This window comes from Globicephala melas, chromosome 11, assembly GCF_963455315.2.
Source record: "Globicephala melas chromosome 11, mGloMel1.2, whole genome shotgun sequence".
In the NCBI taxonomy this organism is placed as follows: Eukaryota; Metazoa; Chordata; class Mammalia; order Artiodactyla; family Delphinidae; genus Globicephala; species Globicephala melas.
This window is the reverse complement of record NC_083324.2, coordinates 82,341,578-82,365,667: the sequence shown is the minus strand read 5'-3', so window position 1 is coordinate 82,365,667 and position 24,090 is coordinate 82,341,578. Positions and strand designations below refer to the sequence as shown.

Genomic DNA, 24,090 nt, shown 5'->3' with positions numbered 1-24,090 from the left:
TTAACAGTTATCCCAATATTTTGCTGATCTGTCTTTGCTTTTTCTACCTACCTCTCTCTTCTCCCCGCCCCCCCCCCACTTTTTTCTGGCCTATTTTAAAAGCATCGCTCGTATACCATGCCATTTTGCTGTAAATACTTCAGAAGGTGTCTCTAACTGGCACCATGATTTTTACATGATTGCCGAAACAGTCACACCTAAAAAAATCAACAAAGATTCCTTATTACCAGTTAGAATCCATTTTATATTCAGATTTCCCCAGTTGACTCAGAGATGTCTTCTTCCAGTTTAGATGTTGGAATCAGCGTCCAGACCAGCCCCGAGTTGCTATGGTTGTGGGTCTAATCCAGCAACTTCAATCTGTCCTTCCCCTTTGACTTCTTTCCTTCCTAGTGTTTTTTTCTTTTTTTTAATAGATCTTTATTGGAGTATAATTGCTTCACAATATTGTGTTAGTTTCTGTTCTATACCAAAGTGAATCAGCCATATGCTTATATACGTCCCCATATCTCCTCCCTCTTGAGCCTCCCTCCCTCCCTCCCTATCCCACCCCTCTAGGTGGTCACAAAGCACCGAGCTGATCTCCCTGTGCTATGCAGCTGCTTCCCACTAGCTGTCTGTTTTACATTCGGTAGTGTATATATATCAGTGCCACTCTCTCACTTCATCCCAGCTTCCCCTTCCCCGCCGTGTCCTCAGGTGTATTCCCTACGTCTACATCTTTATTCCTGCCCTGCAACTAGGTTCATCAGTACCATTTTTTTCTTTAGATTCCATATATATGTGTTAGCCTGCGGTATTTGTTTTTCTCTTTCTGACAGAGTCTAGGTCCATCCACCTCATTACAAGTAACTCAATTTCGTTCCTTTTTATGGCTGAGTAATATTCCATTGTATATATGTGCCACATCTTCTTTATCCGTTCATCTGTCGACGGACATTTAGGTGATTGTATTGAAGACTGAAAGCTGAAAAAAATCACATCAGCTTCCTGAAAATGTCCATAATGCATCTTTTGGAAAACGAAAATACATGCCTACTTTGTGCATATTTACACAAACATGGCAAAGATTTATGAATTCCCTGTTTTTCAACTAACGTCTCAAAAGATGTTTAAAAGGAGATTTTGTAATTTCTTGTTTAAAATACTCCACCTTCCAAAGAAAGATGATAAAAGAGGTAACTTACTCCAGTGTGAATGTATTAAGAGTCGCCATTAACCAAGTGCAGACAGTATCCTTCACTGTGCCACCTTGTGGAAGGTATCTTCTGGAATTCAGCTGACCTGCTCTTCCTGTGCCTCTGGGCTTTCATTTCTCCTTGGATGTCTTGACTCTCTAGGCCGACCATTTCAGCAGACGTGGCAAGGCCCTTCCTCAGCAAGATTCCTTGGAGATCGAGCTGCCTGAGGAGAAGCCCGTTAAACGCTCCATCGTCATGGTGGAGGAGCTCACAGAGATAGAACGTTTGGAAGATCTGGATACTTGTATGGTAAGACACATCTTTTGGTGACAGCATTATCCCATTCACTGGATTTGCTATTGTTTTTTTTTTTTTAAATCTCACCTTTACAAACCAGACCAAATAAAACTTCCCTGCAGAGACAGTTCTTTCAGAAACTTGTTGCTGTATATAGTCTGTTAATGACACTGATGAAGCTTAACCTTCTGGTTCCCACGAAGGCCCTATAACTCACTTTTTATCTGTAATTTTCTAAAACTTTTCTTAACGAGTACCTCCACCCACCCCACTCACCCCCCCCCCCCAAAAAAAAGAAAAATTGTGAAAATTGCAGTGAACATAAAACTTGGATCTGTCCCTAAAGCCATAGTGGGGGGTGGGAATTCCTAAATTAATAAGGAGAAATTATTTTTTTACCTTTTAAAGGTCATTTGTGATGGGAAAATACCTTTAAATAAGCCTTCAGAAAAACGTGGGGAAGGAATTTTTCCCCAAAAAAATACATAGGATGATTATCTCTTTGTTGGTCCTATAGGTTTTTTTTTAAAATCTCTTGCTTCTTCCTGTTTTTTCTTTACGTAATGTTGGGGTACACTCTAAGATTTGCATTTACCGTTTAGTTCATATTCTCTTTCATTGACTTGAGTTGATGTGCTTTAGAGGATGGAATACGGTGCACCCACGTGATGCCTCCATCTGACCATAAAACTGAAGCATTCAGGTTGTTGATACTTCATTTTTCTGGGGACAATTTGATGTCTGTTTTTATTATTCTAAAATTTGTGGTATTAGTGTAGGTATTTCTCATTTTACCATTAATATAGTTGTATATACCTCTGTTTTAAATATGTTTTCATCCTTTGTATTTAGTCTTTTTATGTTTTACTAAAACATTCATTTTTAGTAATTTCTTGTAATCTGAGAGGGTGCTGGTGAGACTAGGTTTGGTCTACTTATGTGCCCAAACATTTCTATATCAGCTTCTGATTTTAGTAATTTTTCAATGCAGCCATTGTAAAGAAATGGTACTTGTTTTTAACTTTCATAACCAAAGATCTGATGAGACTGATACTACTTTTCTAGCCCGGAAGAGAATATGCTTTAAGTAGTTCCTTATTTATAAACCATTACTATCATCTTTAAAATCTGTGAAGAAAATAGTTAAATGCCCTCCAGATAAAACCTTATCATATACAAGGAGACTAGCAAAGAAAGACTAAAATATATCTTAGATTTCAACATTAGTATGTTAGTATATACTTCAACTAGTAACATTCTAGGATAACTAAAGATAAATAATTTCCTGTTAATATATAACTGTATAAATCTATAAATATATTTGGTCTATGTAGAGGGAATATCAAGTTTTTTAAAACTTGCTTATCTAGTATGTTATAAAATGTATGTTTAATATTTTAAATTTTGTTTACACTTTGAGGCAATAGACACTAAGTTATCATAGGGTAATTATTCTGGAAACCTCTTAGGCTAACCCTAAAAAGAAAAAAGGAGTAATAGGAAATAGATTTGAATTAAAAATTTAAAATTAACTCTACATATGATGTTTTCTGCCAGAATTATCTGATTGTGTGTGAGTTGGAAAGGGGTATAGGAAACATGAGTTTCTGAGTTTATAAGTCATGTGGTTTTGGGTGATGGAGTGTTGGTTAAAAAAGATTGGCTTAGCTCATGGTTTTAAATTGTATAAGCTTGGTTTGTTTTTGTTTGATTGACTAATTTTCTTTTGTTATGTGAAAGAAATAAAAGTTGTTCTTAAAGTCGGTGGGGTGAGGATAGAGGAAAAGAACCCTTTTTTAAAATTTAGTTTTTATTGAGATACAATTGACATAACATTGTATTAGTTTTAGGTGTACAACATAATGATTCAATATACGTATATATTGCAGAGTGATTGCAACAAGTTTAATTAACATTATCACCACACATAGTTATGATTTTTTTCCTTGTGATGAGAACTTTTATGCTGTACTCTCTTAGCAACTTCAAATACGTAGTACAGTATTGTTAACTACAGTCACCATGCTGTACTTTACATCGCCAGGACTTACTATAACTGGAAGTTTGTACTTTAAAAAAAAAAATGCAGATGCAGAACCACTATGAGGACCAAAGGGCAAACCATGCTGCAGGCACATCCAGCACCGTGTGGCTTCCGTTTTGTAAAAACTGTCTTGTTGCCATGATGCAGAAAGAGGCAGAACTAGATGGAGAGCTCTCTGAACTTCGCTCAAAGGATGACCCAGGTTAGAAGGGTGGTTTTTTTCTGGTTCAGACGGCTGGGAGGCAAGCAGTTAGGGCCATTCCTGACGTGAGCACCTACTGAATCCTAGGACCAGAAGCAGGGCCTCTGGTGTCGAGTGTCTTGTTGAGACAAGACAGAGCTCTCTATAAAGAAAAATACTTGGGCAGAATTTTTAAGCCATTAAAAATAGCATTATTTTCAGTTCTAAAAATTTTGTCTTTGATCATTGTTTTAACGAGGCTAATGAATTGTTAAGTAGCAGAAAACCAGAGCCAAATTTGATGTTAGTTTAATGAAAAAGAACATTTTTGTGTAGAAAGTGCAAGTCAGTGGATTTTGTGCTGTAGTAATTTTCTCTATACTCTCAGCCTAACTATTGATTCTAAGCCACCCAAAGATAGCCCCATTTACATGGTAGCAGTTACCCCAGGTGCAAAGGTCCCGTCCTGAAAGAAAATCGACTTTCTAAGCTCTGGACTTCGTACCCTAAGCCAGTGGTACAAACTCACATCTAACTGGAAAGAGCATTAGATTTGCCTTTTTAAGTTACTTGCACAGCCACCTTTCATAATCAAAGTAGCAAATCATTTTTGTTTCTCATTGACATCTTACCACATATTTCAAGTTGTTATCCTTATGTGGTGCGATTTAAAAAAATGTTTGAAGTACATATTTCAAAGGGAGAGACATTTAATTGGTGATGATTTTCTAAATGAGCCTATATGTATTCTTTGGCAGCGTTTAGATCGTAAGTGATCCAGGAAGTAAGGACACAGGATAAACTGTTGCATAGCAAATTCTAGAAGCATTTAAGTACATGCATACAACCTTTCCCACATGGAATTATACATCCCTGGCAGGTAGAAATCGTGCCACATGGAGCCAGAGCTCTCTTGAATGTGACTGCTCTGGGAGATGCTATAACTTTATTCCCTCAAATGTTTATTTGTAGCCCAAAGCCCTGAAATAGTTTCCCTAGGACGTTCCAAAGTAACTCTGACTCATCACCAACCTACTACTTAAAGATTCAAGATTGTTAACAGATCCTGGCATTTTCTGTTTGTGATGTCCACGGTATCTACTAAATCCATTGTTGAACGTTTCTTTAACAGACTTAGTGGAGATTCTGGGCATCTCTTCGTTCCCCTATTCCTGGATATCTTTGTTTTCCTCCATTTCTCTGTGGTCCAAAAGTCAATTCCATTTCAGTGCTTAAGTCTCTTTAAAGAACCAATAGCTATGATAGCACTAGGGAAGGTTCAGAGCCATAGATTAGTTGTTGAAATACATATTAGTTTGAACTTAAGGATTGCCTTCGTGGAGATGGAAACAATGATTGATTTCTTAGAAGGGAATTCTTCACTTAGTCAACACCTATTAAACTTGTACTTTGAGGGCTGAAATAGGGATGATTGAAGGATTTGATGGGGCCTGTTATCTGCTGGGAGGATGACTGAGAGCTTCTCATCAACCTTAATTTCATAAAGTTGAAAAAAAAGGCTGATTTCTTTAAACAAAATGGCAGAAAGGGGAATCATTTTTTAAAACTCTGTCTCCAGTCAAGTAATTATTATTTTTTTTCCTTTTATCTAGAAAGAAACTAAGAGGTAATTTAGTTTACCTGTGGGGAGGAGGGCAGCGTAGAACAAGAACTATTAGAATAACCTTCAGGGCTTTTCAACCTGTATCCACTGTCGTAGCGCCAGAGATTCTGATAACCCTTTAACTCCAGGGCTGGGAATCAGATGGCTTGAAAAGTCTTCTTATTCATTTATTTAACACTTACATAGCACCTATGACATGCTAGGCACTAGTCTAAGCTTTTTATTAAATTGCAACCCGTTTAATTCTCATGACAACCTATGAAGGATAGGTGTTGTTAATACCTTCTATTTAACAGATGAGGAAACTGAGGCATGGAAATATTAAGTAACTTGGCCGAGGTGATCTAAGGTCACCCAAAGGCAGGCGCCCAATGGTCTGTAGACCATTGCGTGTTTAACCAGTCTGCTATAATCTGTATACTGATTTCATATCTGGTACGTTTCTTGCAATCAGAATTAAATTCCAAGTTAGATGTAAATAGACTGCATTGTTTTATGCAAAATATCTGCTTACTATTTCCATACTAAATTAATATGTGAACAGAAACGAAAAATGTGTGCCATTTAACCATAATGTAAACCCATAGTTTTTAAACATTATTGGAAACAACTGCATCAAGGATCTGATCCACTTAATGGTTATCCAGTTGTTAGAAATGAATCTGTCTACTTTTGGCTTCCCTGGAACATTCCGTGCCTCTCCATGTGTTACTTTGTTGCTGACAGTGATTAATGAGCTTTCCAATATGCTTCTTGTCATTTCAACATACATGCCTTGTATGTCAAGCTGAAGCGGGTATTCACTTAGAGTCTTTATTGTCCGTAGACAATCTGTTCTTTTCCTGCAATCAGGTGCTCTTAGGAAATCAGTATTTCCCACCATATCTTTCAACTTTGGTTTGTCATTGGCCCTTGGGGTATTAAAGGATACAGTTCTCCTTCTACTGACTGGTAATGTCTACATATTCAATTTGTCACTATGTATAGTCTACTACCTTTAAAAAATTGCATACGTTTGAGGTTTCAAATAATGTGCCAAGTGGTGAAGAGTCAGTATCTTCTCCTTAGGCAAAACTAGCTCACTAATTGTGTGTAATTCTTGCAGTTATTTTAATGAGTGTCATACCAGTTTTAAAACAAAATATATTCATGCAGGGGAACAGATCATATACTTACTGCTCTTTCCTAGGAAAACAATTTTAAAAGGCTTGAATTGTTACAGAATATATCTTGTGAATCCTTGCTCCAATGACCAAATAGCAATTATTTTCCCTTAACGAATTCAACCTCAAATTTACATATATAATTTTTAAGCTTTTTAATATAGATTAAAATTCAGTGAAGATCCATTTGTCTTGGTCAAAATGATATTTTATTTTTAAACAAATCACCTCATTTTCATGTACCAACAGTTATTAATTGAACTAATCTATTAACAGTGTTGCCAAGCACAGACTATTAAGTCGATATCTCCTTTAAAATTAGTCAACACTGATATTAACTGTACACAGAAGGTGATTCAAGTCCTAACTGTTTCCTCTTACAGTTTTATTTATTCTGTACTGTCATTTTCATATTGATATCACTCTGGAAAAATGGAGGCTTAACTTATTAACCACTAGAAAGCAACACATGAAAACCTCTTAATTTCCAAATTCTAAATTTCAGAACTATGATACCATCTGTATAATTCAGCTAAAATGTATGTTCCTTAAAATTTCTAGTAATTTTCTTGACAGCCCTTGGTGGAAGTGCCAGAAGCACATTCCAGATCTCATTCCTTCAAGACCAAGGTCCAGAAGGGCCTTGAACAGAGATTCGGGGGTAGCAGAGGGTGTGGTGCCCTGGAGAGTCAATGCTAAATAGACTCAACCCCTTTTTTCCTATTGTTTTGGTTTTCCTATCGTATTGCATTGCTCTTACTGTGTTGTGCTTTTGCACCATGTCATTGACTTTCATTAAGGGCCGCTTTAATATCCCTATAAAAACTGTTACCATATGTGCTCTTTCTACTGTCTGTACCACTGTTGTGGGCACTGTTCAGTTTCATCCCAAGATGCCTTTGTTGCAAATCTATGCAGAAGAAATTGCAGTTCTTTGTCAAGAAGAGTGGAAACCTGGAGCCGTTAGTTTGCTCTGTCTCAGACACAGTGAATTGTGCTATGACTTATGCCTGCCTTTTGTACTGTAAGTTGAGAGGCTCAGAGCTGTATGTGCACTTGACATATTAAAAGGGTTCTGGGCCTGGGACTTCCGTGGTGGTCCAGTGGTTAGGACTTTGCCTTCCAATGCAGGGGGTGTGGGTTCGATCCCTGGTTGGGGAGCTAAGTTCCCATATACCTCGTGGCCAAAAAACCAAAAACATAAAAACAGAAGCAATACTGTAACAAATTCAATAGAGACTTTAAAAATGCTCCACATCAAAAAACTAGGGGCGTGGGTGCAGTTCCAGGCCTAAAGAAGTATAGTTTGTTGTATTCAGTCTTAGTACTGGCTTCACTTATTTCCCATTTTTATCCTAATTTACTCATTAAAAACAAAACAAGGAACACTGGAATCACAACTAACTGCTGAACAGTCATTGACAGGAAGACACTGGAACTCACCAAAAAAGATACCCCACATCCAAAGACAAAGGAGAAGCCACAGTGAGATGGTAGGAGGGGCGCAATCACAATAAAATCAAATCCCATAACTGCTGGGAGGGTGACTCACAAACTAGAGAACACTTACACCACAGAAGTCTACCTACTGGAGTGAAGGTTCTGAGCCCCACGTCAGGCTTCTGAACCTGGGGGTCCGGCAACAGGAGGAGGAATTCCTAGAGAATAAGACTTTGAAGGCTAGTGGGATTTGATTGCAGGACTTCAACAGGACTGGGGGAAACAGAGACTCCACTCTTGGAGGTCACACACAAAGTAGTGTGTGCATCAGGACCTAGGGGAAGGAGCAGTGACCCAATAGAGACTGAACCAGACCTACCTGCTAGTGTTGGAGGGTCTCCTGCAGAGGCGGGAGGTGGCTCTGTCTCATCGTGAGGACAAGGACAGTGGCAGCAGAAGTTCTGGGAAGTACTCCTTGGCGTGAGCCCTCCCAGAGTCCGCCATTAGTCCCACCAAAGAGCCCAGGTAGGCTCCAGTGTTGGGTCGCCTCAGGCCAAACAACCAACAGGGAGGGAATCCAGCCCCAACCATCAACAGACAAGTGGATTAAAGTTTTACTGAGTTCTGCCCACCAGAGCAACAGCCAGCTCCCACCACCAGTCCCTCCCATCAGGAAACTTGCACAAGCCTCTAAGATAGCCTCATCCACCAGAGGGCACACAGCAGAAGCAAGAAGAACTACAATTCTGCAGCCCATGGAACAAAAACCACATTCATAAAAAGAATAGAGAAGATGAAAAGGCAGAGGGCTATGTACCAGACGAAGGAACAAGATAAAACTCCAGAAACACAACTAAATGAAGTGGAGATAGGCAAACTTCCAGGAAAAGAATTCAGAATAATGATAGTGAAGATGATTCAGGACCTCGGAAAAAGAATGGAGGCAAAGATCGAGAAGATGCAAGAAATGTTTAACAAAGACCTAGAAGAATTAAAGACAAACAGAGATGAACAATACAATAATTGAAATGAACAATACACTAGAAGGAATCAACAGCAGAATAACTGAGGCAGAAGAACGGTGGATAAGTGACCTGGAAGACAGAATGGTGGAATTCACTGCTGCGGAACAGAATAAAGAAGAAAGAATGAAAATAAATGAGGAAAGCCTAAGAGACCTCTGGGACAACATTAAACGCAACAATATTCACATTATAGGGGTCCCAGAAGGAGAAAGAGAGAGAAAGGACCCGAGAAAATATTTGAAGAGATTATAGTCGAAAACTTCCCTAACATGGGAAAGGAAATAGCCACCCAAGTCCAGGAATCGCAGAGTCCCATACAGCATAAACCCCAGGAGAAACATGCCAAGATAGTAATCAAATTGGCAAAAATTAAAGACAAAGAAAAATTATTGAAAGCAGCAAGGGAAAAACGACAAATAACATACAAGGGAACTCCCATGAGGTTAAAGGCTGACTTCTCAGCCGAAACTCTACAAGCCAGAAGGAAGTGGCATGATATATTTAAAGTGATGAAAGGGAAGAACCTACAACCAAGATTACTCTACCCAGCAAGGATCTCATTCAGATTCCATGGAGAAGTCAAAGGCTTTACAGACAAGCAAAGAAAAGATAATTCAGCACCACCAAACCAGCTCTACAACAAATGCTAAAGTAACTTCTCTAAGTGGGAAACACAAGAGAAGAAAAGGACCTACAAAAACAAACCCAAAATAATTAAGAAAATGGTAATAGGAATATACATATCGATAATTGCCTTAAACATGAATGGATTAAATGCTACAACCAAAAGACACAGGCTTGCTGAATGGATACAAAAACAAGACCCATATATATGCTGTCTACAAGAGACCCACTTCAGACCTAGGGACACATACAGACTGTGAAAGTGAGGGGATGGAAAAAGATATTCCATGCAAATGGAAATCAAAAGAAAGCTGGAGTAGCAATACTCATATCAGATAAAATAGACTTTAAAATAAAGAATGTTACAAGAGACAGGGAAGGACACTACATAATGATCAAGGAATTAATCCAAGAAGAAGATATAACAACTACAAATATATGTGCACCCAACATAGGAGCACCTCAATACATGAGGCAACTGCTAACAGCTCTAAAAGAGGAAATCGACAGTGACACAATAATAACCGGGGACTTTAACACCTCACTTACACCAATGGACAGATCATCCAAACTGAAAATTAATAAGGAAACACAATCTTTAAATGACACAATGGACCAGATAGATTTAATTGATATTTATAGGACATTCCATCCAAAACCAGCAGATTACACTTTCTTTTCAAGTGCACATGGAACATCCTCCAGGATAGATCACATCTTGGGTCACAAATCAAGCCTCAGTAAATTTAAGAAAATTGAAATCATATCAAGCATCTTTTCTGACTACAATGCTATGAGATTAGAAATAAATTACAGGGAAAAAAATGTAAAAAAAACAGATGGAGGCTAAACAATACGTTACTAAATAACCAAGCGATCACTGAAGAAATCAAAGAGTAAATCAAAAAATAGCTAGAGACAAATAACAGTGAAAACACGACAATCCAAAACCTATGGGATGTGGCAAAAGCAGTTCTAAGAGGGAAGTTTATAGCTATACAAGCCTCAAAAAACAATGAAAATTTCAAATAAACAATCTAACCTTACACCTAAAGGAACTAGAGAAAGAAGAACAAACAAAACCCAAAGTTACCAGAAGGAAAGAAGTCATAAAAATCAGAGCAGAAATAAATGAAATAGAAACAAAGAAAACAATAACAAAGATCAATAAAACTAAAAGCTGGTTCTTTGAGAAGATAAACAAAGTTGATAAACCATTAGCCAGACTCATCAAGAAAAAGGGAGAGGACTGAAATTAATAAAATTAGAAATGAAAAAGGAGAAGTTACAACAGATACCGCAGAAATACAAAGCATCCTAAGAGACTACTACAAGCAGCTCTATGCCAATAAAAGGAACAACCTGGAAGAAATGGACAAATTCTTAGAAAGGCATAAACTTCCAAGACTGAACCAGGAAGAAATAGAAAATATGAACAAACCAATCACAAGTAATGAAATTGAAACTGTGATTAAATATCTTCCAACAAACAAAAGTCCAGGACCATATGGCTTCACAGGTGAATTGTATCAAACATTTAGAGAAGAGCTAACCCCCATCCTTCTCAAACTCTTCCAAAAAATTGTAGAGGAAGGAACACTCCCAAACTCATTCTATGAGACCACCATCACCCTGATACCAAAACCAGACAACGACACTACAAAAAAAATTACAGACCAATATCACTGATGAATATAGATGCAAAAATCCTCAACAGAATACTAGCAAACAGAATCCAACAACACATTAAAAGGATCACACACCATGATCAAGTGGGATTTATCCCAGGGATGCAAGGATTCTTCAATATATGCAAATCAATCAATGTGATACACCATATTAACAAATTGAAGAAGAAAAACCATATGATCATCTCAATAGATGCAGAAAAAGCTTTTGAGAAAATTCAACACCCATTCATAATAAGAGCACTCCAGAAAGTGGGCACAGAGGGGACCTACCTCAACATAATAAAGGCCATATATGACAAACCGACAGCAAATATCATTCTCAGTGGTGAAAAACTGAGAGCATTTCCTCTAAATCAGGAAAAAGACAAGGATGTCTACTCTCACCGCTATTATTCAACATAGTTTTGAAAGTCCTAGCCACGGCAATCAGAGAAGAAAAAGAAATAAAAGGAATACAAATTGGAAAAGAAGAAGTAAAACTGACACTGTTTGCAGATGACATGCTACTATACATAGAGAATCCTAAAGATGCCACCAGAAAACTACTAGAGCTAATCAATGAATTTAAGTTGCAGGATACAAAATTAATGCACAGAAATCTCTTGCATTCCTATACACTAATGATGAAAAATCTGAAAGAGAAATTAAGGAAACACTCCCATTTACCACTGCAACAAAAGGAATAAAATACCTAGGAATAAGCCTACCTAGGGAGACAAAAGACCTGTATGAGGAAAAGTGTAAGACACTGATGAAAGAAATTAAGATGATATCAAGAGCTGGAGAGATATACCATGTTCTTGGATTGGAAGAATCAATATTGTAAAAATGACTATACTGCCCAAAGCAATCTACAGATTCAATGCAATCCCTATCAAATTACCAATGGCATTTTTTACGGAACTGGAACAAAAAAATCTTAAAATTTGTATGGAGACACAGAAGACCCCAAATAGCCAAAGCAGTCTTGAGGGAAAAAAACGGAGCTGGAGGAATCAGACTCCCTGACTTCAGACTATATAAGAAAGCTACAGTAATCAAGACAGTATGGTACTGGCACAAAAACAGAAACACAGATCAATGGAACAAGATAGAAAGCCCCAAGATAAACCCATGCACCTATGGTCAACTAATCTATGACAAAGGAGGCAAGGATATACAATGGAGAAAAGACAGTCTCTTTAGTAAGTGGTGCTGGGAAAACTGGACAGCTGCATGTAAAAGAATGAAATTAGAACACTCCCTAACACCATACACAGAAATAAACTCAAGATGGATTAGAGACCTAAATGTAAGACCAGACACTGTACAACTTAGAGGAAAACATAGGAAGAACAATCTATGACGTAAATCACAGCAGGATCTTTTTTGATCCACTTCCTAGAGTAATGGAAATAAAAACAAAAATAAACAAATGGGACCTAATGAAACTTAAAAGCTTTTGCACAGCAAAGGAAACCATAAGCAAGGTGAAAACACAACCCTCAGAATGGGAGAAAATATTTGCAAACGAATCAATGGACAAAGGATTAATCTCCAAAATATATAAACAGCTTATGCAGCTCAATATTTAAAAAAAGCCCAATCCCAAAATGGGCCGAAGACCTAAATAGACATTTCTCCAAAAAGGCATACAGATGGCCAGGAAGCACATGAAAAGCTGCTCATCATCACTAATTATTAGAGAAATGCAAATCAAAACTACAGTGAGGTATCACCTCACACCAGTTAGAATGGGCATCATCAGAAAATCTACAAACAGCAAATGATGGAGAGGGTGTGGAGAAAAGGGAACCCTCTTGTACTGTTGGTGGGAATGTAAATTGGTACAGCCACTATGGAGAACAGTATGGAGGTTCCTTATAAAAATAAAAGTAGAATTACCGTGTGACCCAGCAATCCCCCTACAGGGCATATACCCAGAGAAAACCATAATTCAAAAAGACACATGCACCCCAATGTTCATTGCAGCACTATTTACAATAGCCAGGTCATGAAAGCAACCTAAATGCCCATTGACAGACGAATGGAAAAAAAAGATGTGGTACATATATACAATGGAATATTACTCAGCCATAGAAAGGAATGAAATTGGGTCATTTGTAGAGACGTGGATGGATCTAGAGACTGTCATACAGCGTGAAGTAAGTCAGAAAGAGAAAAACAAATATCGTATATTAACAGATAAATGTGGAACCTAGAAAAATGGTACAGATGAACTGGTTTGCAGGACAGAAATTGAGACACAGATGTAGAGAACAAACGTGTGGACACTAAAGGGGGAGAGCTGTGGGGGTGGGGAGGGGATGGTGGTGTGCTGAATTTGGCGATTGGGATTGACATGTATACACTGATGTATATAAAATGGATGACTAATAAGAATCTGCTGTATAAAAAAATTCAAAAAAAAAGAAAGGAAGAAAGGAGTCACACTCATAGGAACTGAGTAGAAAAGTGTTTGCCATGGCAGGGGCTGGGAGGCTGGGGAATAGATATAGGTTAGTAAAAGGGTATAAACTAAAAAAAACAAAACACAAAACAAATCAAAAAAACAACTTGATGTTCTGCATGAGCCTCAGTTTTCTTTTGGACTGAGGTGGTTATGCATTAATACACTGAAATATGAGATATGGTGGGAGAGAGCTCTGACAGAGATGTGTAGGCTGCTATGGAGAGAAGGGATGCCCAGCCCAGCCTGGGAAGGGCCGTTGTCAAGGAAGCCGTCCTGGAGGAAAGTTCTGAGCATCATGTTTGGTACATAATAAGGCCCTTAGTAACTGTTGGTACAATGAGAGTTAGCATTTGAAGGAGAAGTTGGCCGAGAGGAAAATGAGTAAGTAAATTTAGCAGAGAGAATAGTACTTATATAGAGGCTTGGAGTGAGGAGAGAGCATCACGATTTGAGGAACTATTGTGGGATTATGATACAACGGGAATAAAGGGTAGGAGAGAGGATAGGTGATGAGGGTGGAGGCCATATCACAAGAGCCTCGTAGAGCTCGCTGAGGGTTGACTTGTTTCTATATTGTTTATTTATTTTGAAGGCAACACTGAAGGTGAGGAATATGGGAGAAGGGGCAGATTTTGGCAGAAACAGATGTTAGTGATTCCCGTCTTGGTTATGTTGAGGTGAGGCGTTTGCAAGACCCTGGCTTGAGATGTCCAGTAGGGAGTTGTAGAGGCGGCCTCAGAGCTCGGTAGCCCGGGCTGTATTGGTAAGTCATCCATGCACAGCCATGGTACAGATGCACTCACCAGACACCTTCCCTCACCTGACCGCTGTCCCTTCAACTCTATAAGCACTTTTCTTTTCCTACATTCATGACATTTATCTCAGTTTACCTTGAGCTGCAGACTTGTATATTCATCTGCCTAGTCGACATCTCAATTAGATGTCTACTGGGTATCTCAAACTTAATGTGTCCAAAACAGAATCATTGATTTCCCCTTCCCCTACTGGAGCATTAATTTTCTCAGTGTGGGACACCACCTTCTATTCTACCCGTTTGTTCCTAACTCCACAGTCAGTCTCAATCTTACCCTTTCCCTTACTGTCCGTATCCACTCCGGCCCCTCACCCTAGCCACCCTTGCCTGTATTCCTGAAATAGACTTGTAGCTTATACTTATGCTTCCACTCTGGCCTCTCTGCAATCAATCCCCTCTCAGTAGCCCAGGAACTTTCTAAAGTAGAGAACAGATCAATGTGTGAGGTGTCAAGCCCTTTGACGGCTTCCCATTGCACCCAGGATAAATGGAGTCTCTTCCCCACGGGGTTCACAGGGTCCTCCATGATCTGGCCTCCATCTCTCTGTGTGCTCTACTCTCTCCTTTGTTCACTTCCCTCAAGCCACTGTGGCCTCATTGCTTTTCTCTAGAACTTGCCCTGGTTCCCATCTTATCCTTTTCTTCCTTCAGCTTGGAACACGTTTCACCAGATCTTCCCTCAGCTACCTTTTCCCCACCACTCAGGTCTTAACTCAGATCTCTCAAAAGTTTTCCATGACTCTCCGAGCCGAAGAAACACTCCAGCCTCTCTACCATATTATCCTGTTTTATCTGCTCAGCACTTATCAGTACTTGAAATGATCTTGTTTACTCATGTAGGTACTTTTTGCCATCTCCCCACGCTGGAGCATACGCTCCTAGAGGGCAGGGACTGGGATTGTACTTGGACAACATAATCCCAGTATCTAGTGCCCAGTACCTGGCACGTAATAATTGCTCAGTACATTTTGTTTAATGCCTTGGCTTTGTACTGCAGTTCCTTGCTTAGCTCAACTTTCCTGCTAGATTCTATGCTCCTTGAGGGTATGGGAGTTACGTCTTTGAATTCTATACAGCTAATGCCAGCAATAAATGTCAGTAACAGATTTCTCTGGAAACTCTAGAAAATGATTCTTGGCGTGAAAAGGCTATCTTTAAACCTATGAGGTTCTATTAATGAGAATATTATAGGTTATATCCTCAGTAATCCAAGCTCTCAACAAGTTGTATAGGAAAAAAGGAGAAAACCACGTACCCGCTGTGAGACATGCACTGTGCCCCCTGCTTTGTCGTGGCAGCCATATGTGGTAACTATTTTAACCTATTTTTCAGATGAGAGCTCAGAGACGTTAATACACTTGCCCCATATCACACGGCTGGTTTAGGGGTAGCCAGAGCGGAGGGCTCAACTCCAAATGATCCAGTTCCCAAGCCTGTACCCTCTCTGCTGCATCCCTGGTCTTCATGCTGGACCAGGTCACTGGAAGAAAAGTCCAGGGAAGGTTGGGTTGGGGAAGAGCCTTTTCACGGAGGGTTTGCACTGAGAGTTTGGTGGGTGGTGTCTCTAACTGCAGGCTAATTCTGTCCCTCCAGGGTTTTACTCTTCCTCTTAGTGAACTGGTAGGGATTCTAACCTGTGGTAGCAAATCCCACCTTTTGAAATAATGGGGCAAGTGATGGCTCGAGTTGTAGGTGTCTGAACTGATGGGAACAAGCAGCAAAAAAAACTGAGAAGAGAGGGCTGTCTGCCTCTGGAAGCTGCCTACTGAGAACACACATGATCATCCCCAATTCAGTCCTGCTTACTCAGGCCATGCCACTGGCCCTGACTTTCAGTTGGACAGTTTTCCTTCTTGCCTAGGAGAATTTGAGGGTTAGCCAAATATCTCCTGAAAATAAAGGCTTGCTAAGGAGGGAATGAAGTTATGATACAGCAGAGTTCAAGATCAGTCCTTATCTATGACTCCATGGTGCTCTGTTTTGCTTGCTGGGTGAGGTGGAGCCTTAACCTTGGGAACTAGTGCTGCAAGGTTTAGACCTAACTGATCTGACTTTGATTATCAAAATTGAGGTATGTGGTCATTTTGCTCTCCCAGACAGGAGATCAACTAACCAGAGCTGAACGGTAGGGTGTCAAGCCAGGATTCTCTGGGAGCAGCCTTCATTCCACTTCAGCCCTTGCACGAATGCACTGGACCTTTGAATGACGCAGTGGTTAGGGGCGCCGACACCCCCCCAAAATTGGGCTATAACTCTGTACAGCCCGCTCTCTATGTCTGTTGTTCCGTCTCTGCGGATTCAACCAGCCTCGGATTGACTAGTACTGTAGTATGTATTTATTGAAAAATAATCCCCACTTAAGTGGACCTGCACAAGTTCAAAGCTGTATTGTTCAAGGGTCAACTGTACCCAGTTGAAATCTCCAAATGCCATACCCAGTTCAGCACGGCCAAAATGGCCCTTCCCTGAAAAAGATTTCAGAGCGTCCTCTGTCACAGCCGTAGCAGAACCTCAGAAAGGGCTTCTAGTTGCGCAGTGTGTGACCTCCACTCCCCAGGTAACTGAATCCGTTGACCATCTGTATCCTGTTATTTGATGCTGAGGCCTTAAATGTTGGAAAATGTTAATGAAAGACAGTCATTGACAAGACAGGGTTTGTTATAGTTAACATTAAGTCAGGACGATAGAGATTACATACTCTGAAAGCCATCCTTCTTTGGTTGTAATACATCACAGTGTGTTTGATAGACAGTTCATTCAACTTTCCACTATAGCTTGGTTGCAAGATTAGTTAAAATGAATAAAAAAGTGGGCTGTTTCCTGGAGAAAACATGACAAAGATAAAGATTTAATTTTCTTGTATCAAAAAAACTGTGCAGATCTGGAAAATAAGGAAACAAACCATGTTCATTTAAAAATAGTACTCTACTGTGATCTTCACAACAGTCTCATCAGTACAGCTCCCTGAATGTTTTTGTTTTAACATCATGATGCCATTTTAACTTTTATATGAAATGAGATTCTGGATATAAAAGTTAATGAGTGTGATGTGAATAGCTGGATTTAATGTTGCATTCAGTAAGAAATGTGATGCCTTACTAAATCTCTACACATCATTCCTCCTTTTGTCCATTGATTTATAGTGGCTTTCTCAGAGTTACGGCTTCCATATACTACTCTTCCTAGATATTAAAGATTGTTGCTCTCCAACAGTCATCATAGGAAGGATTAGGTATCTCATTTTCTCAGTAAGATTTATACCGCCTCAAACTTTAACAAGTAGAAATGCATAAAAATTACTTTTTAAACTACAAATGTGATGATACTGTTTGGTTAGATATTTTGAGGGTAAAAATAATAATGACTAACTTTGGGTTCCCCTTGAGCATTGACTCAGATGACAATCTGGTAGGAAATATTAAATTATTACAGTCTAGTTCATTAAACAGGGATTACCCATATTCATTTTAAAAATACACAGGAAAGCACAAGATGACACTAGGATATCTTGAATCAAAAAGCAAGGATTGGCTCTAAATCCAGTGGGATCATTGCAAAGGATACAAAATCCAGATTGAAATGGCTTCCACTGGGATACTCCTGCAACCAAAACAGTAATGACAGTAATAGTTTAGGATACATTGAATTAATTTTTTAAAATCCTTAAGTTTGGGCTTCCCTGGTGGCGCAGTGGTTGAGAGTCCGCCTGATGATGCAGGGGACGCGGGTTCGTGCCACGGTCCGGGAAGATCCCACATGCCGCGGAGCGGCTGGGCCCGTGAGCCATGGCCGCTGAGCCTGCGTGTCTGGAGCCTGTGCTCCGCAACGGGAGAGGCCACAACAGTGAGAGGCCTGCGTACCGCCAAAAAAAAAAAAAAAATGAGGTGTATTTGAAGAAAATTGCCTAATGAAATAAGAAATTAGAAGTCTGTGGATTGAGACTTTTTCAGGACCTTGCTGAGGGAAACCTTTCTGATAAGCAAATAATGCCAAGGATGATCAAAATGATGGTGGTGATGGTTACAGGAAGCCTTTTACTTGTGTGCCACCCACCGGTTTAGTCACAAACTGAGAAGCCCTGTATTTTCATCCTGCTGTATATTGAGAAGAATTGACACACACAAAATAAGGAACTTGAAGGAAAAAAGTCAGCCCCAGGTAGATGGAGTAGGTGGCCTTCCTCTGAGTGTGTTTTCAGGAAGTTTGGAAAAGATGCCCCCCCATCTTCACAAAGATCTGACGTTCTACAGTGGGACTTTTTTGGTTTTGTTATGCTTTTAAAAATTCTTTTATAAATGTTCAGAATATTAACATGCCCTAACAACTGTTAATAATGGTGACCAATGAGGTTTTAACAATTCTTCAATTAGAGATTTAATGTGAAATGTAAGGTGACCTAAATTCCCACTAAGGTATAAGGTACTATCAATGTTAATGACACTATAGGTAGGTAACTGTGGTAGGTCCTGGTATCAGATCCTTGCTTGAAATGCTCTGATGACTGAGGGGGAGAGAGAACTCAAAGCTGCTGCTACAGTGGGGAGGACAGAATGATGTAAAGATCCCGAGAAGGGACGCTTACACGTGCCCAAAGACACGTTGTCCCCATTTAGTTGCTGTGACTAGCCCTGTGGCCCGAGAACCAACACCTGCGTGGAGTTTGCTAATGTCCATCCAGTGTTCTGTCTACTATGTGCCTTTGGAGCTGATGACATCTCCATCTCCCAAGTGGGATTAATACCTTACGGGGTTGGTAGATGGCATTTTGCACGCACTTAGCAGAAGAGGTAATATCTCTTAAGAGTTTCTGCAGTTTTCAAGCTGTAATTGTGCTTCTGCTTAAAAAAAGCTAGGTTGGATACCTTAAGCTAATAATAGTTTGGCCTCATTCTTGCCTCATTCCTTTGCTATGAAGGCTTTTTATGTAGCTTTTCTGTTTATTTGTGTATGGTGTCTCTCCCTCCCCGTTTCTTGTAATGCTGTTGCTTTATTTCTCTTCCATTCAAATTTTTTTTTCCTTTCTTTTTGCTGCATGGAGACTCTCTGCTGTACAAGTGTAAGTATTTTTTGGTGGCTCTGCAGATTCTGGCTGTACTAGTTTACATTATTGTGCTCCATTTGCTTCTGCGCTGCCTGGCTGATCTCCCAGGAGTCTGTAGTGTCGTCATCCATCTTGGATCCTGAATAAAATAGGCAGCAATTTAGAGACAAGATTGAACTTTACAAGATGGTTCAGCTTAGCAAAACAGGCGATGAATTTAAAATATTCCCAGCCATGTGCCTGAAAGCAAGCAAAGTGTTGATGAAGAGGGTATAAACATTCAAGAGGAGAAAAGTGCTTCTTCCATTCATGTTTAAAAAACAAGACATGATTACTTAAACTTCCAAGGTTTTTAATTTCTGATTCTTGTCATATTACTTGTTTCCCAGAGTTGTAGAAAACTGGCATCATAATACCTTCTTGTATTAGAAGATTTTTACTAATCTGCTTTCCAACTGTTTCTGTTTTCTTTTTTTTTTTTAACCTCAAGGAAAAGAAAAGTAATTAAGGATTCTTGAGCTTTGGAGTGAGGGTGTTGTTTATTATTCTTTGCGCAAACTTGGTAAAATGAATGAGGAAACTACTCCATTCCTATTTTTCTGGTGATAGAAACAATTTAACTCTCATTAAAAAAAAAATTAGTATGTCTAGCAATTATGTGTTAAAAATGAGTTTAACAGGAAAAATATGTTGTGTTGTTTATAAGGTTCTAACATTAGTCCTTAACTTACGGTAAAAGTGGATATGTATCTCTATTGAGCTACATGGAGAATAGTTATAAATCCATCATAAAAATTGGATCAAACGAGTAAGATTTCCAAGCAGTGTAGACATTGTGCTGCTTTTGGATGCTTAGAGAATAGAGCCATGAATTTCATTCACTGTCTGCCACGATGGGGATTTACTGATGTTTGTGATATCAGAAGAAGTCTATGTTTAGAGTTTTCCTTCTAAAGTTATATTTTAAAGGGTTTAACACATTGTTCCTCATATTTCCTGAGGATGTGAATATTGAAAATTACTTGCTTCTCATAAAATGCACTTTGAAAGACAAAGTAACTTTGTCTAGGCCTGAAGTAATAGTTGGCAATGTTAATCATACATCGATTTGTGAAGGGTCCCTTTGGCGTGTGTACCTCTCCTGCTTCCATTGCTGACCCCCTTCATCTGTTGGGCACTTTATGATTTCTCTGATCAGAAAATACTTAAGCATTGACAAATGTCCAGGAAGAGTAATAAACAAGGACTAAGACATAGTGTGAGAAAATGAACCCTTTCATTTTGGTTCAGAAAGGGAAGAGAGTAAATGTAAATCTGGATGGTAAAGCCAGATTTTTTTTTTTCCAGGATTCAATTCATCTAACCAACAGGTGTGAGAAGGGGGAAGAGAGTGCATAGAAACCATCTTTCTAGAGAAACATACAGTATGTGCTCCTAAATGTACACATAGGTGGATAATTGTATCATTCTTACATTTCCTCTTGCTTTAGATTTATACGTAATCAAATCATAGGAATGAGCCAATAAGACTGAGCAAGTCCACACTGTCTGTAAAACTGTTAGGGAAGAAACAATTGTAAAGAAAAGAAAGAAAACTATGAAGAAATAAAATTCACTTTTTTTCTCCATTGTTATACTTAAATCCATATTTATTCTTTCTCATGAAAGAGATTGTAAAACAGTTCATCCATCGGAAGAAATGTATAAAATCAGGTTGCGTTCTTAACACCAGTTGTAGAAAACAGCCTGATTGCAAGCTCTGACCATTTTAGCAAAAGGCCGTTGGCCCTGTCCAAACGTGGCAAAACTTCAGAATTCACAGATATGTCAGACACAGAGAGAGTTTTATGCAGAATGCAACCGGAAGTTATATGCTCACGTAAAGAGCATATGAAATGAAAGAAAGCAATGAAAATGCATTAGAATGCATCTTTCTGATATTCAAATTTTGTGTACTACGTTTTGAGGCATTAGAAAGCGAGACCAAGAAAGGCAACTGGTTTCCCTTTGATTACTGTCAGCCATCAAAAATCCTGATGATTTTGTATGTTTCTCAATGTGTCTATAAAATTGGATTGAGCGGAATGATCCATTTACAGTTGGGCATCAGTTTGTAAATGATATTTTTTATATATGTTATATATATTCTCTTATATGTAATTCTATATGTATTTCTTTTTATATATTTAAAAATTATAATATAGTTGAAATGTCATTATTGTCATATGTTTTAACATGTATTTGGTATTCATTATAAAGGCTAAATAGGGAAACTTGACCCAGATTATTTTTGCCCACAAACACTTTTTCTTATAAAATCTAATGAGGAGTGACAGGAAAGAATTTTGGAAGACATCTTCATTCTATGCATTTTTAAACTTCTTTCCTATTTATCTGTGACTATCTAAATGAATTGGCTGGAAATTATATCCCAAGCTACTTCTTAATCCTTTTATCTATCAAGGTTGTGCACAAGTGGATACAATACTGAAGGAGTTTTTATGACCAAACACAGCATATATTTTGATAGTTTGTGTCTCCTTGAAAATTATTTTTAGAGGTTTCACTTACGAATAGACCAGTCACACCACCTTCAACCAACTGTAAGGCCTGTTTTGGGGAGAACTATCTTGAAACTGGATTCATTTCCAGTTGCATTGGATTGGTTGTATTTTTATTGAACCTGCAAAGCCCGATGCTTTATAAAGAGATTTTCCTCTGATTGTCTGCCTTTAAAAAACCTTGAAAGAACCAAATCAGCAAGTTTCATTATGTTCAGGAAGACCAGTCTGGATTTAAATTCTATTGCTCACCATTTTTAATCTCCTTTTCCTCTCAATAATAAATAATAGCAAAAGGATATTATTGTTAAAAATGACATAAGATTGTCAAAACTGTAAAGCTGTTTGCTTTAAAGGTCAATATGAAACAATTTATTCTTTGAACCTTGTTATCAACCTGTGGATTTTCTTTTTCTGAGAAAGCTTTAGATGACAACCTATTAAGTGAAATGAAAGTCTACAAACTAAGTTCTTTCAGTTATATCTTAGTTTACACGAATACCAGTTTCCAGTATCAAAGCAGTTAACACCCCTAAAATCCATCCGTTCATTGATCACAAGTGGTGAGGCAGGAGGGATGCTGGGCTGACCTTAATAACTGGCTCTGTCCCTGGCCCTGCTCCTCTTGACTTGAGTGGTAGTCCTTATCATCTCCATGACTCAGTTTCTTCTTTGCAATTTGTGGAGGTGATGACAAAGGTCCCCTCCAGCTTTGACACGAGTTATCGTGTTGAGGGAGAAGCTAATGTCTTCCTTAAGGTTTGACTTAACATAATCAACAGTTGACACCAATGCTAGAAAAATGCTCTAAGAAGTTTTGGGCATGGTTTGGGTTTTGGTCTCCTTTTTTAAAAGGAAAAGAAGGATCAAAGACATCTTATTGAGAAGGGACAGCAGATAGACTTCTAAATCATGGCAACTTTTTTCTTTGGTCTTTGGTCTATGGTCTTTGCTCATAATGTAAAGATCAAAATTTTTGTGGCAGAAATGTGAAACAAAACAGTTAAACTGGGCTTCCCTGGTGGCGCAGTGGTTGAGAGTCTGCCTGCCGATGCAGGGGACACGGGTTCGTGCCCCGGTCCGGGAAGATCCCACATGCCGTGGAGCGGCTGGGCCCGTGAGCCATGGCCGCTGAGCCTGCGCGTCCGGAGCCTGTGCTCCGCAATGGGAGAGGCCACAACAGTGAGAGGCCCGCGTAGCGCAAAAAAAAACAACAACAACAGTTAAACTGCTTAAATCATTAAGATGACAAAGAGTTTGGTGTTGCTTATATTGATGTTGCTGTGATAATGAACAGTGAGTAATTGTGTTTTCAATTTTTAGCGACTGATTTTTACAGTCTTTCATTCTTATTCCTTATATCTGTTTTAACATCCTCGTGTGCAGGTTAGAGTTAAATCCTATATCGTTCATTGTTCCTTTTAGCTATAAAAATAGAATTTACCTGAATGGGGCTGGGGGAAAGAAGTTGGCTCTATCATTTGAGAAAGTGGCAAACATTTAGAAATGTCGTGGCTTCGCCCCTTCAGTCTGGCTGTCAGATGTTGCTAACCATCCTCTGAAGGAGTCAATACTGAGCGTAAACCAATTGATCCCAAATATCACCCCCCCCCCCCCCCCGCCAATGTTTCTAAACTTCGAAAGTTAAGTCTTCTGGGAATACCTGTCTAAGTGCTTTCTTTATTTTATTGCTAGATGACTCCTAAATCCAAAAGGAAGACTATTCATAGCCGGATGCTGCGGCCTGTCTCCAGGGCATTTGGTGAGTGAGTATTTTGCTAATGCCAGCCATTTCCTTATAACCGTGAAACACCCCTCAGCAGGAACCTCGGACCACTTCGAGGATGTTTCTTAGGGATGCTCTAACTGAGTAAATATTGAGAAAGAGAATTAAGTGATTTGTGAATGAGTGTTTGCTATTCAGTGATAGACTTAAAATGACTTGTAGGAAC

General features: G+C 39.0%; 1 protein-coding gene across 13 annotated transcripts in view; it reads left to right on the top strand.

The window, feature by feature from the left end:
• The window catches only part of CARMIL1 (capping protein regulator and myosin 1 linker 1), a 316,706-nt gene that overhangs the window by 261,643 nt on the left and 30,973 nt on the right, over positions 1–24,090 (top strand). For 11 of the 13 annotated variants that reach the window (XM_060307233.1, XM_060307235.1, XM_060307231.1 and 8 more), the window contains 3 exons: positions 1,341–1,490; positions 19,575–19,592; positions 23,834–23,900. In XM_060307233.1, coding sequence (XP_060163216.1) covers positions 1,341–1,490; positions 19,575–19,592; positions 23,834–23,900 — 235 coding nt within the window. The remainder of the gene's footprint in view (positions 1–1,340; positions 1,491–19,574; positions 19,593–23,833; positions 23,901–24,090) is intronic. The other 2 variants (XM_030881247.2, XM_030881244.2) reach the window with 1 other exon arrangement.